We start from the raw sequence: 14,824 nt of genomic DNA on the forward strand, positions 1-14,824 counted from the left end.
AGGGCCCTATCAGAGACATATATATATGTGTATATATGTCTCTGGCCCTATAAAGAGCTTTCATGACATTACATACAAGCACATAAGATTAGACATAAATTAGAGACATATAAGAAAACAACATTGTTCGATACTATTAAAAATGCTATAAAAGGCCAGGACAGAACCAGATAATACAATTTACATCTTTAAAATATACCATTTAAAATCATATATACCACTCAAAATATGTGCATATGTTAAAGATAAATGAAAACCTCCGAAAGACACCAAATGTAATCTGGCTCTTCTGTATAGAGATACAATAACATTATTTTCTCTAGGGTTTTCATGCATTGAAATGGAGTGTTTTTGCTGCAACAATAATTCTGTTCAAAGTCTTCAAAGTTTTCATACGAATGCTCTAAACTTCATAGCACTCTACAAAACAGTTGCCGATGCCTATGTTTCTGTAATTATCTTCCTAGTGTAACCATATCTTGACATTCACATTTGACCCCCCTTTTTGTAACAGATGTTTTCATGATTATGAGTATTTCAATGCAATTTCTTTTATCTTTCACTTGTAGGTACTTAGGGATGGATGGAATGCCAAATCAGTTAACAAATGATTTGTGTATTGGAAATTCTCTACAATAAGTAGGGGGTCTAAGTAGATCATAGCAGAGAGTAAATACTAAAATAGTATGATACATGTCTCTGATAGTACCAAGTATTTATTTACTACATAAATCTTTGATAGTACTAAATATATGTTATTTCTACTGAATTATTGTTAATTATGTACATGTACCACCCCCAAAACAATGTAAATAATTGAAGAAACAGAATTTAAAAACAGGGATTTTAGAAGAAAAAAGGGGGATGGCTAAAACCATTCATCTTGTCCCCAAGTACTAATGTAGTGTACTTTTGGTTTCAGTTAATCTTACTGTAAAAGCTAGCTGATTCGACACATGGAGTATGACAACTCTGCCATACTGTCAATGTGAATACTTTTATTTAAAATAGAATCAATATGACATGTATGATGAAGTAGAGATTCCCTTTTATAATAAAACAAGTTACTTTGGACAAAGCACTTCATTTTCAAATTTATACAGATGTAATGGATACTTTTATGTGAAATTTAATCTTTAAAAAAATGGAACAAACTCTATAATTTGTCTGACAGTTTTAGATGACTTATAGACAGACTTAAGGTAAAATTCAAAATAAATATATATGCAATTAAATTAGACCATAAACATGATAAAAAAGCGTATGATAAATTTTGAACTCAACAACAAAAATTAAAACATATTCAGCTTCAACCTCATTTTTTGGGGGGCATAATTTAAGTTCTTTAATGAGGCTCCCGTAGGGTCAAAAACGACCTGTGACCTCCGGGCTTTTTAGAGGCGAATTCCAACCTGAGGGCCTTCTAAAAACAACCTGCGACCTGTAAAATTTTGAAAAAACGACCTCTGACTTCACCCGAGCTAAATACGACCTCGCCATTTTGGGCAAGTAGAACTAAATCGGGAAGAACAATCTGTTGGCGTTATGACTGATTAGGATGGTAGATCTGATAACATAAAATGCCCAAATCACATACGTCAGTCATTTAACATAAATTGCTGACTGTTGGTCCTACCAACCATGGTCAGCCATACTGTTTTTTCCGGCCATTTGTCACACTTTTGTCTACTTTATTATACTTCACTACACACAGTAGAGAAGCATTACATGGTTGGGTATCCGTCCGTACTTCCATCTGTCTGACCGTCCCATGGTGGTTCCAGATGAAAACTTGAGAATGGATAAAAGTTATTATAAGTTTGATTTTAATCTTAAATCAACATGCAGTATTCAAATAATCAATTTTGAACTATTCGTGACCCTTTTTGTATCTATAGTCGGTTAGAAGGCTTCGTTTATTTGAAGAGCATAATAAGCTATCAAATTGGTAAGTTATGATCATTTTTGGACCATTTTTGTTTCTTAAAAAAGATTTAAGTTGGTCTGGATTTTTGCTACAAATACATTTTGGGCTACAAGCATCTCTGTGTGTGCTCCAAAGAGACAAATGTATCCAAGTAAGGTTGAGAATCAGTTTTATGTTTTATCTCCTGAAAACATTGTTGCAGTAAATATAGTTTTTCGGTCTTATCATCTTATCGTTGTTAGTCAGTTACACTTTGGTTTACCTTTGCGTTTGAGATGATTTTCTGAAAACTTTCAAGTCAAATCTTCATGAAATTTTGTACTGGCTCTTTATTTATCATGATATGGACTAGCAACTGTGCAAAAAAGGGGAAATTCCATCGAATATGGAAATAAGCGCCGAGTGGGACACCCTTGTATTTAAGACATTACCTTGTTGCCATCAGCCTATCTATAGATCGTGTTCAAAGTATCTCAATAGTTAAATCCAGCTCTACATCCCCGGTGATTTTATAAGAGTTCTGGGGACTTGCTCAATATGAATATAAAGGGTCAAAAGAACATCCCAGCATATTTAAGACCACATTTGCTGCAAGATCATCGAACATATTGTCACCAGCCACATTATGAAACATGCAGAGGCAAACAACATTCTTTATCCACTACAACATTGATTTCGAAGAAAACGATCCAGCGAGACGCAACTCTTAGAATGCATTGATGACCTGAAAAAGAACCTTGAATTGGGAAAACAGTCTGGCATTCTGATAGTAGATTTCTCAAAAGCATTCTACAAGGTACATGTATCCCATAGCCTACTCCTACTCAATCACTATGGAATCAGGAAAGAACCAACAGGTGGATAGAAGCATTCCTGACAAATAGAACCCAAGTAGTAGTAGTTGAGGGTGAAAAGTCAGACAGAGCAAAGATAGAATCTGGAGTTCCACAAGGGTCAGTCCTAGGCCCAAGTTTTTTTTTGTTTTGGTTTTACATAAGTTACCTAGCGAATAACATAAAATCAACAGTTCGTCTCTTTCTGGATGACATAGTAGTCTACCTAGCCATCACCTCGGATTCTTATTGCGGACAACTACAGTCAGACCTATATATAAACTTGAACTATGGGAGGAAAAGTGGAAGATGCAGTTTCACGTAGATAGATATAGGAAGATGTGGTGTGAGTGCCAATAAAACAACTCTTCATCTAAATAACAATTTATTAAAGTAAACCATTATAGGTAAATGTACGGCCTTCAACACGGAGCTTTGGCTCACACCAATCAACAAGCTATAAAGGGCCCCAAAATTACTAGTGTAAAACCATTCAAACGGAAAAACCAATGGTCTAATCTGATTGTCTCAAGAAAGAAAAAGCCGATCAAATGGGACTATATATTACATGACCATGTACAAAAAATGTACTAAAACATGAAACATCAATTAAGTACCTGAGTTGCACCTTCACAAGCGAACTAGACTAGAGAAAAAATATCGACAACATTAGCAGCAAAGTTAGCAAAGCCAGCAGAAGCATTGGTTTCCTCCACAGAAACCTACAAATCGGCTCTAAAAGCATCAAAGAGCAAGCATACAAAACTCTAATAAGGCCCCAACTAGAATACGCCACAACAGCATGGGATCCATATCATCAAAAACATATTGACCAAATTGAAAAAGTTCAAAGGAGGGCTGCGCGATATGTCACCAAGCGCCACAGAAACAGATCAAGTGTCACAGACATGATTAACGAATTGGGTTGGAAAAGTCTCCAAGAACTACACAGAGAGGCCAGACTGGCAATAATGTACCAGATCGTCAACGATAAAGTAGCCATCAGCAATGACATGTACCTCCAAAGACCTACTAGAATATTAAAAAGTACACAACAGCAATGTATGGATACATGGTACAAAAAGGAACCAATGCAAAGCCTGTGAACACCACCAAAGACTGGAACAAGCTTCCCCCAGAGATCTCCAAAGCACAGTCATTTGAGACTTCAAATCTAAAATTAGCAACCTAACAAACTAAAGATGAACATTTGTTTTTTTATCTTCTTTTTAACCATGCAGAACCAATTTGCCAGTATATTCAGAAAGTTGAAATTGGTATATGGAAGAAGATGATATTGTGTTGGAATAGTGAAATGCTGAATGTTTGGTTGAAACTACTGCAAGTTATGAAAAATTGTAAAATTCAAGTCCTGTTTTGGTCTCAATATGGAAAAGAATGGAAATGGGTTAATGGCACGAGGACATCACATATTGATCATTAAATGTCACACAAAAATAAATCTAGAGCTGACAACATGAACTTCAACAGAGAAGGAACTTCCCACTTACAGACAGCCATTTGTGGATGGCCTCAAACAAAACAAGAACAACAGAACCAAAAGGCACTGCAAAATGTCAAAATATCTAATTTAAAACTAAAAGGTTTAAACATGAACATATATGTCCCTGGTTTAATAACACAAGAATCGACACAACAATGACTTGAATGGATCCTTTAAATATAAAAACGACTTCAATCCTCTATGTTGGATAAAACAACCTGCGACCTGTACATTTCCCTTAAAAACGACCTCGCGACCTTACGACGAATTTAAAAGCGACCTTGCGACCTGAGGGGGGAACCCTGTGGGAGCCTCTTAAATAAATGAATAAGATCTAAGTACTAAAATGTTGTGAATTAGGAATCACATTGAACTAATTTTATTAATAATTTTTTGGCAAATTTGCTAACATGTGCATTGTAAAGGATACTTTTATTTGAAATTATTTTATATAACATTTAATCATTAAACAGTCTTATTGGCAATTATACCACATCTTCTTTTTTATATTATAGAGCATTTTAGAGTGGGGGGGGGCACATATTCACTGTTTTACGATTTTGAGGTGTAAAAACTTCAAAGGATGGCTGAAATGGCTGAAATATGCCAATAAATTATAATTTTATAACAAATATGATTATTTTTTAAACTTAAACAAAATTGCGGCACTTACTACAAAGGACTAAAAAACAGACAACGATTTTCTGTCAATTTCCTGAATGAAAAACACGATTTTCAAAGAAGTTTTTCGTAGTAATTTTTTGACTGATTGGCCTAAATTTCTGTTTTTCACATCCTTGAAATGTCTGCTGTTCATCTATAATGAAATTTATTTCATACATATTTTATAAAGCTGCAGTTATTTGGTTTTAAATAGATGTGTAAAAACGGCGAATATGTGTCCCCCATTGATAAAACATCAGGAAATTTCAAACACCCTTTAATCTAACTTTACAGATGATTATTTTCAAAAACATATAGACCTGAACATAAGCTGTAGAAAACATGGAAAGATCTGGCGAATATGAGCACCCCACTCTACAAACTGTCTTTCAATACTTTGTCTTGGTTGACAATATTGTTTCCCAGTTGACGTTATACATGATCTGAGTTTCTTTTGTCATTATGTTCATAACATTAATTGTTTTGAGAAACTACTATGTAATGTTTTAAAAAGTAATTTATTTAATAAAAAATGTATTTAAACAATTATTTTCATGGGTACCAATTTTTGGATTGAAGAAAACTTTCCTTATTATGGATATTTGATTTTGTGGTTTTGACTAGATGTCTGAAAACAACATTATTTTTTTTCATTTTTTGACCAATCAAATTCATTGTCAGATGTGGATCCTTATTCCAAATTGCATAAACCAGTAACTATTTGAGAAGTGGGTACAAAAATTTATTAAATTTGTTAATCTATTTTTTTAGAATTTTTTTGTTGAAGACCATTGGAAGAAACTACCAAGTTCCTGGAAAGATGTGTTGTGTTGTATGGATACAGATGAATTGTCAGATCTTTTGTCAGTTACTTCTAAGCATTGCAGGTACATATACAAGCATCAGATGTTCAACAATTCCTTCAGTATAAGGTCAAAATTATCAGTAGAATTCAGTAGGAATACAATCTTACGCCCCAAAATTTGTGTCTGGTCTCTTAGTTTAGTTTGCCTCAACCAAATGTTATGAAACTTGTACACACAGATCAATTTGAATGTTTTTGGCATCACTTTTACCTTTCTAGAGTTATGCTACTTTACAAATGGAAAAAATGCTGATTTTGCTTAATTAAATTTGCCTCAACCAAATGTTATGAATCTTGTACACTGCCTATTACCACAAAACACAGATCCAGTTTAAATTTAGTGCATCATCTGTGTCCCAAATTTGTTTATATTATTTTACAGAATTGCATTTTATACCAAAATCCAATCAATTTAAATCAAATATTTTATTATTCCAATCAGGGTCCCACAGGGGACATTTATAATTAAAATTATGATAATATAAGCAACAAACATGAGACATTGCACATGACAGAAACTATTATAGACAAATGAAAATAGCATTAACAAAAATACATTAAAAGTACTCTTTCAAGAGTATTTTTTTCCTTCGTTCCTTATTATTATTATTTCTATATCAAACAGTGCACACATAAAAAAAAAGTAATAATAAAGTTTGAACATACTTAAACTATTATCTATAAAGATGAAAATTTGTTCGTATAACAGCAATCCTTCTGTGTCAGAAGCAGATGAGCATAATAAATATATAGAAACTGAATCCAGTCAGTTAACAACTCATTTTTTAAATAACAACAATTGCTAATTATGTGAAACATGTATACAGTATAATATAAGACAAATGTTATAAATGTGCTATTTGCATTGTTTAACTAGGAATATACATTGTAAACAACTTTTTTAATACAGCTGAATTCTCACAAGACAGCAGCCATAGCAATTTCTCTTCGGGATTTAAGTTAATTCTTCTTTATTTTCAGAAAAGTTTTACCTCTCAGCCTTCTTAGTTTCAAATCCTGTACACAAACATACTCCTTAGGTCGCTCTCCTGTGAATCTAGATAGTCACAAAATAAAGCAAACATTCCAAGATAATGGTAGATGTGATGTCATGGAATCAAATCAGAGTATACCAGTACCACCAGTACAGTTGGAGGTACCAGATTCTTTGAAGTCTAAACACAGTGTTCAGGATGGACAGTATCTCCCAATGAATCAATGTTTCCGTAAGCATATAAAACCAAAGAAACAACATGAAATTCTCCAACTGGGAAAGGTAAAAATGTTTGAATTAGTTCAGAGTAACGATTTGATTTAACTTTGATTTATCTTTTTCTATATATTTTTTTTTTCCTTTTTCGTCATCATTTAAATGCTTTTGATTTTCTTTTGAACAAAATTTCCAGATTAATTTTTGGGACACTTTTCAGCTATCCTAAATAGACCCTGACCAGCAGTTTATCTTCCAGCCAGGCTTTTTTCCAAAGAGAACTGTTTTTGTTCTTTTGTTACACTTGCTGTTTGAATCACTAGATATCATGTTGAATTACTTAAAAGCTAAAATATTAAATGTGTATCTTTAAATTTCTGTCTAGTAAAAATTTAGTGGCATAAGATTATTACCTTGCAAACACTGACAAATTGAACTCCACAATATTTTGCTAGGACACTATTAATTAAAAGTTTAAATAATTATAAAAAGAGAATTAACATACAATGACAATGTTATCATTACCTTGGTAACATAGGAAATGAGATAAATAGCAGGCGATAAGAGTTCATGTCGAATAGGTTCAAAATTGTCTGCTCTTTGGTCTGGTTGTTATCTCTGACATATTCCACATTTCCATTCTCAATTTTAATAATTGTAGTTTTGAAAAAAGCCTTCAGTATGGTTACAGTAATGCAATAAACAAATGATTGATTTTTTTACCTTTTTGTAATAAGAGTAAATTATCTATTGTCCTCCATTCACCAGTTTTCCAAATGTGTTAAATGTCATTCAGATAGTATAATTATAATCATTCTTTTGATTTCAAGCTGATTTCTCTTCTAAGTCAAGCATCTGGTAGTAAACATGTTATAGATGTTGGATCAGGGCAAGGTCACTTGTCACGAATATTGACCTTTGGTCACAGTCTGAAGGTCACAACAGTAGAAGCATCAGGATGTCATGCTCCAAAGGCTGCAAAATTTGACAAGTAAGTTTTCTTAGACTTATAGATAGAAAAGATCATTCAAAAATGAAAATTGGTATTTTTTACACTACTTTTGCATATATTATACTTCTTGAATATGCAACAAACATTGGTTTATTACATATGTCTTGAAAATAAATTTCCTCAAAGAATACAAAAAAACTTTCAGTTTAACATTAGGTTTTTATGCCCCACCTACAATAGTAGAGGGGCATGATGTTTTCTGGTCTGTGCGTCCATTCATCTGTCCGTCCGTCTGTCTGTCCCGCTTCAGGTTAAAGTTTTTGGTCAAGGTAGTTTTTGATGAAGTTGAAGTCCAATCAACTTGAAAATTAGTATACATGTGCCCTATGATATGATCTTTCTAATTGTAATGTCAAATTAGAGTTTTGACCCCAATTTTACGGTTTACTGAACATAGAAAAGGATAGTGCAAATTTCAGGTTAAAGTTTTTGGTCAAGGTAGTTTTTGATAAAGTCGAAGTCCAATCAACTTGAAACTTAGTATACATGTTCCCTTTGATAAGATCATTCTAATTTTAATGCCAAATTAGAGAATTTATTTCAATTTCACGGTCCACTAAACAAAGAAAATGATAGTGCGAGTGGGGCATCTGTGTACTGTGGACACATTCTTGTTTTTCTATTCTTTTTTAAGTACTGGTGGTTGTTTAGAACCCATCATGATGTCCATCATAAAACTATTTACCTAATGTTTTGTCTCTACAGGCTAATTAAATTTCATATTGGTGTTAAATATACATGCCAAGTCAGTTTTTTGAATGTGTCAAGAAAATTGACAGATGCATAGAATGTTTTCTTATTATTTTTTTTTAAAATTAGTAGTTTTGGCTCGACCAAATGTTATGAAACTATACACAATGCTTATTACAATGTACTTCAAAACACAGATCAAGTTATAATGTGGATGTCATCGTTTTAACCTTTCTAGAGTTATGCCCCTTAATAACGTTATATATGGAAGCTCAGGCATCATCTGATTACCATGGACACATGAGCTCTTATTTTTTTTTTTTTTGATTTGTTTAGTTCCTTTAACTTATATTCCCCGATGACCTTTCTGTAGAATAGCTATTAAGTTCTCAAGCATCTTTAACTAGATAAGTAGACATCAAGCCACACATATACCATTTAAGAGTGCCTTGTCTAAATGTCATGTATAATTATATTTATATGTAATGGGACATTCCAATTAGATTGAAAAATGGTTACCCTTTATTTCCTTTCTTTTCTAGGGATATGTCTTATACTATTAGGTCTCATTTAAAGGTAGGTAGATTTATGTATACCTATATGATCTTACTTATGTTTTTGTAAAATTATAAGTTAAAAATATTTTTGTCCTTCACAGAATTTGTGTTGCTCTCCAAAAGCATTGTTTCAAGAAAAAAAATGTCTTAATTTTTTTACCATTTTTTTTAATATTATATTTACCCCAATTTACATATGTTCTCCTCTTCAGACATGCATCAAATTTGATTGCTTCATTTTGCATTCATTTAAAGGTTGTGAAAGTCAGAATATAAGTTAAAGGTTTCTTGTCAATACATATGAAGTACAGGAAGGAAACCTCATAATAATCTAGTGATGAGTCATTGACTTCTTGTGTTATTGCAGAGAAAGTTGAAAGAAAGTAAGACAATAGACACTACTGATGAAACATGTGCTGTTGACAGCATTCCTCTACCTAATCATGTGACTTGCATGATCCAACCAAATACCACACCAGATGATTTCCTTCAAGTCATCAACTCTGAGACCAGTATTTCAAATGATGATAGTCTATGTCAGTGCCCAAATCATGACCCAGATGATTCTCTTTTTCGACTACAGACATGTGTAAAATGTAATAGGAAAAGAGAGATTTCACATTTGGACAAGAGGTTGCTATTGACAGGGTTACATGCCTGTGGAGACCTAACTCCTACTATCTTAAGAGTATTTGCCAGATGTGATGATATCCGAGGAGTGGCATCTGTTGGTTGTTGTTATATGAAAATCTCCACTAAAGAAAGGTATGACTGAAAATTGAATTTATCTTTAATCTTTTAACCTTTACTTATTTGAATTGAATCTGATTAGATGGTGGTCTGAACATGGAAACACCTGAAATAAAAATCGCAAAAACATTGCATGGAAACTAAAAATCAGGAAAAACGTAGCACGAGAAATAAAATCGTAAATATTAAGGAAAAGGTTACTAGAAGTTATTACTTAGCCGTTCTTTGAGTTCATGCAATCATTATTAATGGACATCTAGTACCTGCAGTCACATTTAGCGGTCGCTATTTGCATCTGATTTAAAAAATGAAGTACTTATAACATATTGATAAAGAGAGCAATTAATTTCCTGCATGGGAACTATTTCATTATTACATAATTTAGAATAATATCTGTGCTGACTTTGAATAAGTCCCTGTTTACTTTTAATCTAATGTGGGATAAGCACGAGAGTACCAACACGAAACACGAAAAATAAATAAGGGGAAACACTCAGCGAACAAAACATGAGAAAACAAGAAATTAACAGGAAAGCAAGAAAACATGTGAAAAAAAAGGCCAAAAGCGTTGAACGAAAATAACCCTTGACCACCCTCTAATTAGTTTTCAAATTTACTTGAGACATCTTTAGATTTCCATTGATGAATTTATCAAATTTGTTTGAAACATGTCTGATATTTATATATTCATGGGAAACAGTCTTTCAAATGCTTTATTTGTCTTGAAAGATATTATGGAAATTAACAGAAAAGTAATCATGGTTAGGAGACATCATGTAGTAGTCTTTATGACATAATATGTAATGTTCAACTTTTGAAAAACACTTTTTAAAGTTTGAATTGGTTAAAGCTAATGTTTGACTTCTAACTGAATCAAAAAATATATTTGTTGTAGTGCCAGTGAAGATGCAGGTTATCCTATGAGTAAATTTGTATCAGAATTACCAGATCATCAGCTGACCTATGAAGCAAGAGAAATGGCCTGTCATTCTTTAGATGTCTACAGACAGAGGTTATTAGGTACTTTGTCCAAGATGAAATTTTTTTCTAGATTTTGTAATTATCAGTTATGAATTCCAAGAAATTAATTCTTAAGTTGGTATTGAGAGTAGGGATGTGTTTAAAATATAAAAAAGAAGATGTGGTATGATTGGCAATGAGACAACTCTCCACAAGAGACCAAATGACACAGAAAATAACAAATATAGGTCACTGTATGGCCTTCAACATTGAGCAAAGCCCATACCCCTTAGTCAGCTATAAAAGGCCCGAAATTACAATGTAAAACAATTTAAACAAGATAAACTAACGGCCTAATTTATGTACAAAATATGAACGACAAAACAAATATTTAACACATAAAAAACGACAACCACTGAATTACAGGCTCCTGATTTGGGACAGGCACAGACATACAAAAAATTATAAAATACACATTTAGCCTTTCAAGTAGAGAAATAGATAATGTTCTATCTCTGATCTGGGCTTTTTTAAAAATTATCTTCTTATTTTTATAGATACTATATAATTTAAAATTTATCAGCCTATTGCTAATTATGTGCTAAAATTGCAAAGAATATGCTTCTCTAATAAAAAATGAATTAGTAGCATTGAAATTAGATTTATTAGAGTTATATGAAATATAAAAATGAAACCAATTAATACACAACCACTAAATATTAAATACTTATTGTAACCATTTAGAAAAATATGTTTTATTTATTTAGCATTATCTAGAAACTAACATACTGTAAGGCTTGTGTCTGTTTTCAGATAACCCACCAAATTTGAAGTTACACTGTTACAGAGCTTTGCTTCAGGAACTAGTTCTACAGAAAAGACCTGATTTTGTATTTGGTGCTACTAAGCTAACCATAAAGAAAGCAGAACAAATGGGATTTGAAAAGTAAGAACTTTTTTTTTGCAAGGCTAGCCTCGAATAATGAAAGAAATGTCTCAACAACTTTAAGCTGGAAATAATGTTAAGTTTAAGTTTTCAAGTAGCTTAGACCATGTAAATGTCAATTGATATGTAGAGAATATTTGACTAGTTTATAATGATTCATAGCATAATCTTCATAGAGTATATACCATTATTTTCAGATATGCCAAAATTGCATTAGATAAGCTGGGATTAGATTGTGAAATTGATTCAGACATGTTAAAGACACTGCTTAGTAAATTATCAAACTGGAAAGATGTGGTAGCTTTTTATACTATACGATTGGCACTAGCACCTGTGGTTGAAACTGCTATTCTGTTAGATAGGATGTTTTATCTTCAAGAACAAGGTTGGTATATTTTCATTCATTATGTTTCACATTTTTTATCATCTTTTGTTAAAAATGTAAGTCTTACATGATTCAAAATGTTACAGTGACTTGACTGTAAGTGTTGCTATCCAGCAATTGCAACTCATTCAAAATTTTGACCAAATTGCAATTTGTTTTATTTAACTAAATTGTTCATCTGGTCAGAATATTGAACAAATCATTCAGCCATAATGTGAAAGTGCAAGGTGATAAATAAAACATACTTACAATCCTATAAGACTTTTACTCCACTTTATTGATGCTGTGACAAAATAAGTTTATCAGTTTGTATAGGTATATTATAGTCATTTCCATGCTGAAGGAACTGTTATTATTTTGAATTGCTATAAAAAAATGTCCAAACTAAGCTTTTATATAGTTTTTCTTTCTTAAAGTATTCTATATTCATAAGAATCAGATATAATTTTTAAATAAAACATCATATATTCAGTAAAATATGTGTGAAATAACAATATGCTTTTGATAAGTTTCCATGGGGAGATAACCTAAAATATTATTCTTTTAAATAAAGACTTTTTGAAAGAAAAAATGATTATCTCCCCATGGCCACTTCCTACAAACATATTGCAATTTTACATATATTTTATTGAAGATGAAATGTTTTAATTCACATAATGTCTGATTCTTATGAATATAGAATACTTTCAGAAAGAAAAACTATATGAAAGCTTAGTTTGGACATTTTTATAGCAATTCAAAATAATAACAGTTCCTTCAGCATGGAAATGACTATAATATACCTATACAAACTGATACATTTGTATACTGATTTTGTCCCAACATCATTAATGTGGAGTTAAAAGTTAAAGTCTTATAGGATTGTAAGTATGTTTTATTTTATCACCTTGCACTTTCCCTACTTGACTGTGGTTTCGACAGCAGTTAGTTCAAATATCTGACCAGTTGAACAATTTGATTTTATATAACAAATTGGAATTTGGTCAGAATTTTGAATAAGTTGCAATTGGTGAATAGCAACACTAACAGTCAAGTCACTGTAATTGATGGTAAAAAAGAAGACCATTATCATATGCTGATCTAGGATCTGGAAAATGAGCAAGAATTGAAGTTTGCTATGTTAAAAATATATGCATTTGTCATATATGTAGCTACATTAAAGGGTGAGGGTTGTTCCTAAGACTTTTATAAATACCGTTAAATTGACATTACCTATTTATAAACAGCTAATGTATTAGGATTAAAGCATGGCATTTACCAATTTTCTTTCAGTACCCATTTACAGGTGTTGGCTTGCAAATTTGGAACATTTCGTAAATTTATGTAATATTCGAAGTTTGGTCTAAACATTGGATGTATTAAAAAGTAAAATAACAAAAATACTGAACGCCAAGGGAAATTACAAACAAATAATACTTTATAAAATAGCAAAATCAAAAGCCCAAACACATCTAATACATTTTATTGGTGTTTTATATCTTTGTTATAATTTTTCAGAAAGTGTTTGTATACCTTAATTTAAAGTCAACATCTGTTAACATGTTTATATTTCTGATATGTTTATTTCAGGTATTTCTAGCTATTTGATTCCAGTATTTGATCCAAGTCTTTCACCAAGGAATTTTGCATTGGTAGCTTACAAGTGAAATATACAATTATATGAGAAAAGTAAAAATGTAACAGAAAAGAAAAGATTATTTTGATACTATTTATATAAAAGACAAGCAAATGAATTGATATTTTTACAGTTAAATCAATAGTCTAGATATGTATACAAAGAAAAGAAATATTGACAACCTCAGGAATAACAAAAAATATTTGACCTACAATTCAAACCTCCTTCACCTGTCTCATCTGAAGAAAAAAAAAGATGTACAAACAAAAAAAGAAAAACACATGCTCCAAACAACTTGAAATTGCACCTTCACAGTGTTATGCACATTAATTTACCAGCCATCACTGTATACATCCATGGGATATGTTTGATTAAAAGTTTGTATACATGAACATTTGATTAATCTTTCATAAATTTAAATACTTATTGATGAACAAAGTATTATATAACTTTCAGAATATCTAATAAATTGAACATTTTAGAAATATGAATGAAAATGCCAGATACTAATTATTATGGATATTTGTTCTGGTATAAAAAAAAATTGTTCAGAAATACCAATGCCCAATGGTCATTTTGTGTATAACCAAATGCAACAGTATCTATAGTGTATAACTAAGAGGAAATGTAAGGTAAACATCAATGAGACATGCAGCATCCCAACAATGTAATAAGCAAAAAGGCATCTTACATAAAGTCTTTGACAATACGACATTATAACATACCGGTAATATAACCACTGACAATGTTCCTGTCTTTGAACAGGCAAGATGAATATGTGGCAAGTTTGATCTAGTTTTTGAGATCTCAACCTTTAACAATAGACTAGATAACAGCTACATACTTATATTATCAACATAGAAAATACAAAATACAAACAAAAGTATAATAAAGAGCATGTAATGTA

General features: G+C 31.6%; 1 protein-coding gene across 1 annotated transcript; it reads left to right on the plus strand.

The window, feature by feature from the left end:
* Positions 1–296: 296 nt before the first annotated feature.
* On the plus strand, positions 297–14,035 carry LOC143071462 (methyltransferase-like protein 25B). The gene is made up of 10 exons (XM_076245764.1): positions 297–451; positions 5,699–5,814; positions 6,774–7,068; positions 7,833–7,993; positions 9,247–9,280; positions 9,629–10,026; positions 10,907–11,031; positions 11,785–11,917; positions 12,115–12,302; positions 13,872–14,035. Exons 1-10 carry the CDS (start codon positions 341–343, stop codon positions 13,946–13,948), a joined length of 1,638 nt encoding a protein of 545 aa, XP_076101879.1. The 5' UTR covers positions 297–340; the 3' UTR covers positions 13,949–14,035.
* Positions 14,036–14,824: the final 789 nt, after the last annotated feature.

This window comes from Mytilus galloprovincialis, chromosome 4 (genome assembly GCF_965363235.1).
Source record: "Mytilus galloprovincialis chromosome 4, xbMytGall1.hap1.1, whole genome shotgun sequence".
Lineage (NCBI taxonomy): Eukaryota > Metazoa > Mollusca > Bivalvia > Mytilida > Mytilidae > Mytilus > Mytilus galloprovincialis.

Bases quoted from the DNA above. Each gene is read 5' to 3' on its own strand.
- LOC143071462 (XM_076245764.1), top strand. From the start codon at position 341: ATGGAGTGTTTTTGCTGCAACAATAATTCTGTTCAAAGTCTTCAAAGT. The intron at 9,281-9,628 runs GTAGGTAGATTT...GTGTTATTGCAG, and splicing joins CTATTAGGTCTCATTTAAAG to AGAAAGTTGAAAGAAAGTAA. The intron at 11,918-12,114 runs GTAAGAACTTTT...CATTATTTTCAG, and splicing joins GAACAAATGGGATTTGAAAA to ATATGCCAAAATTGCATTAG.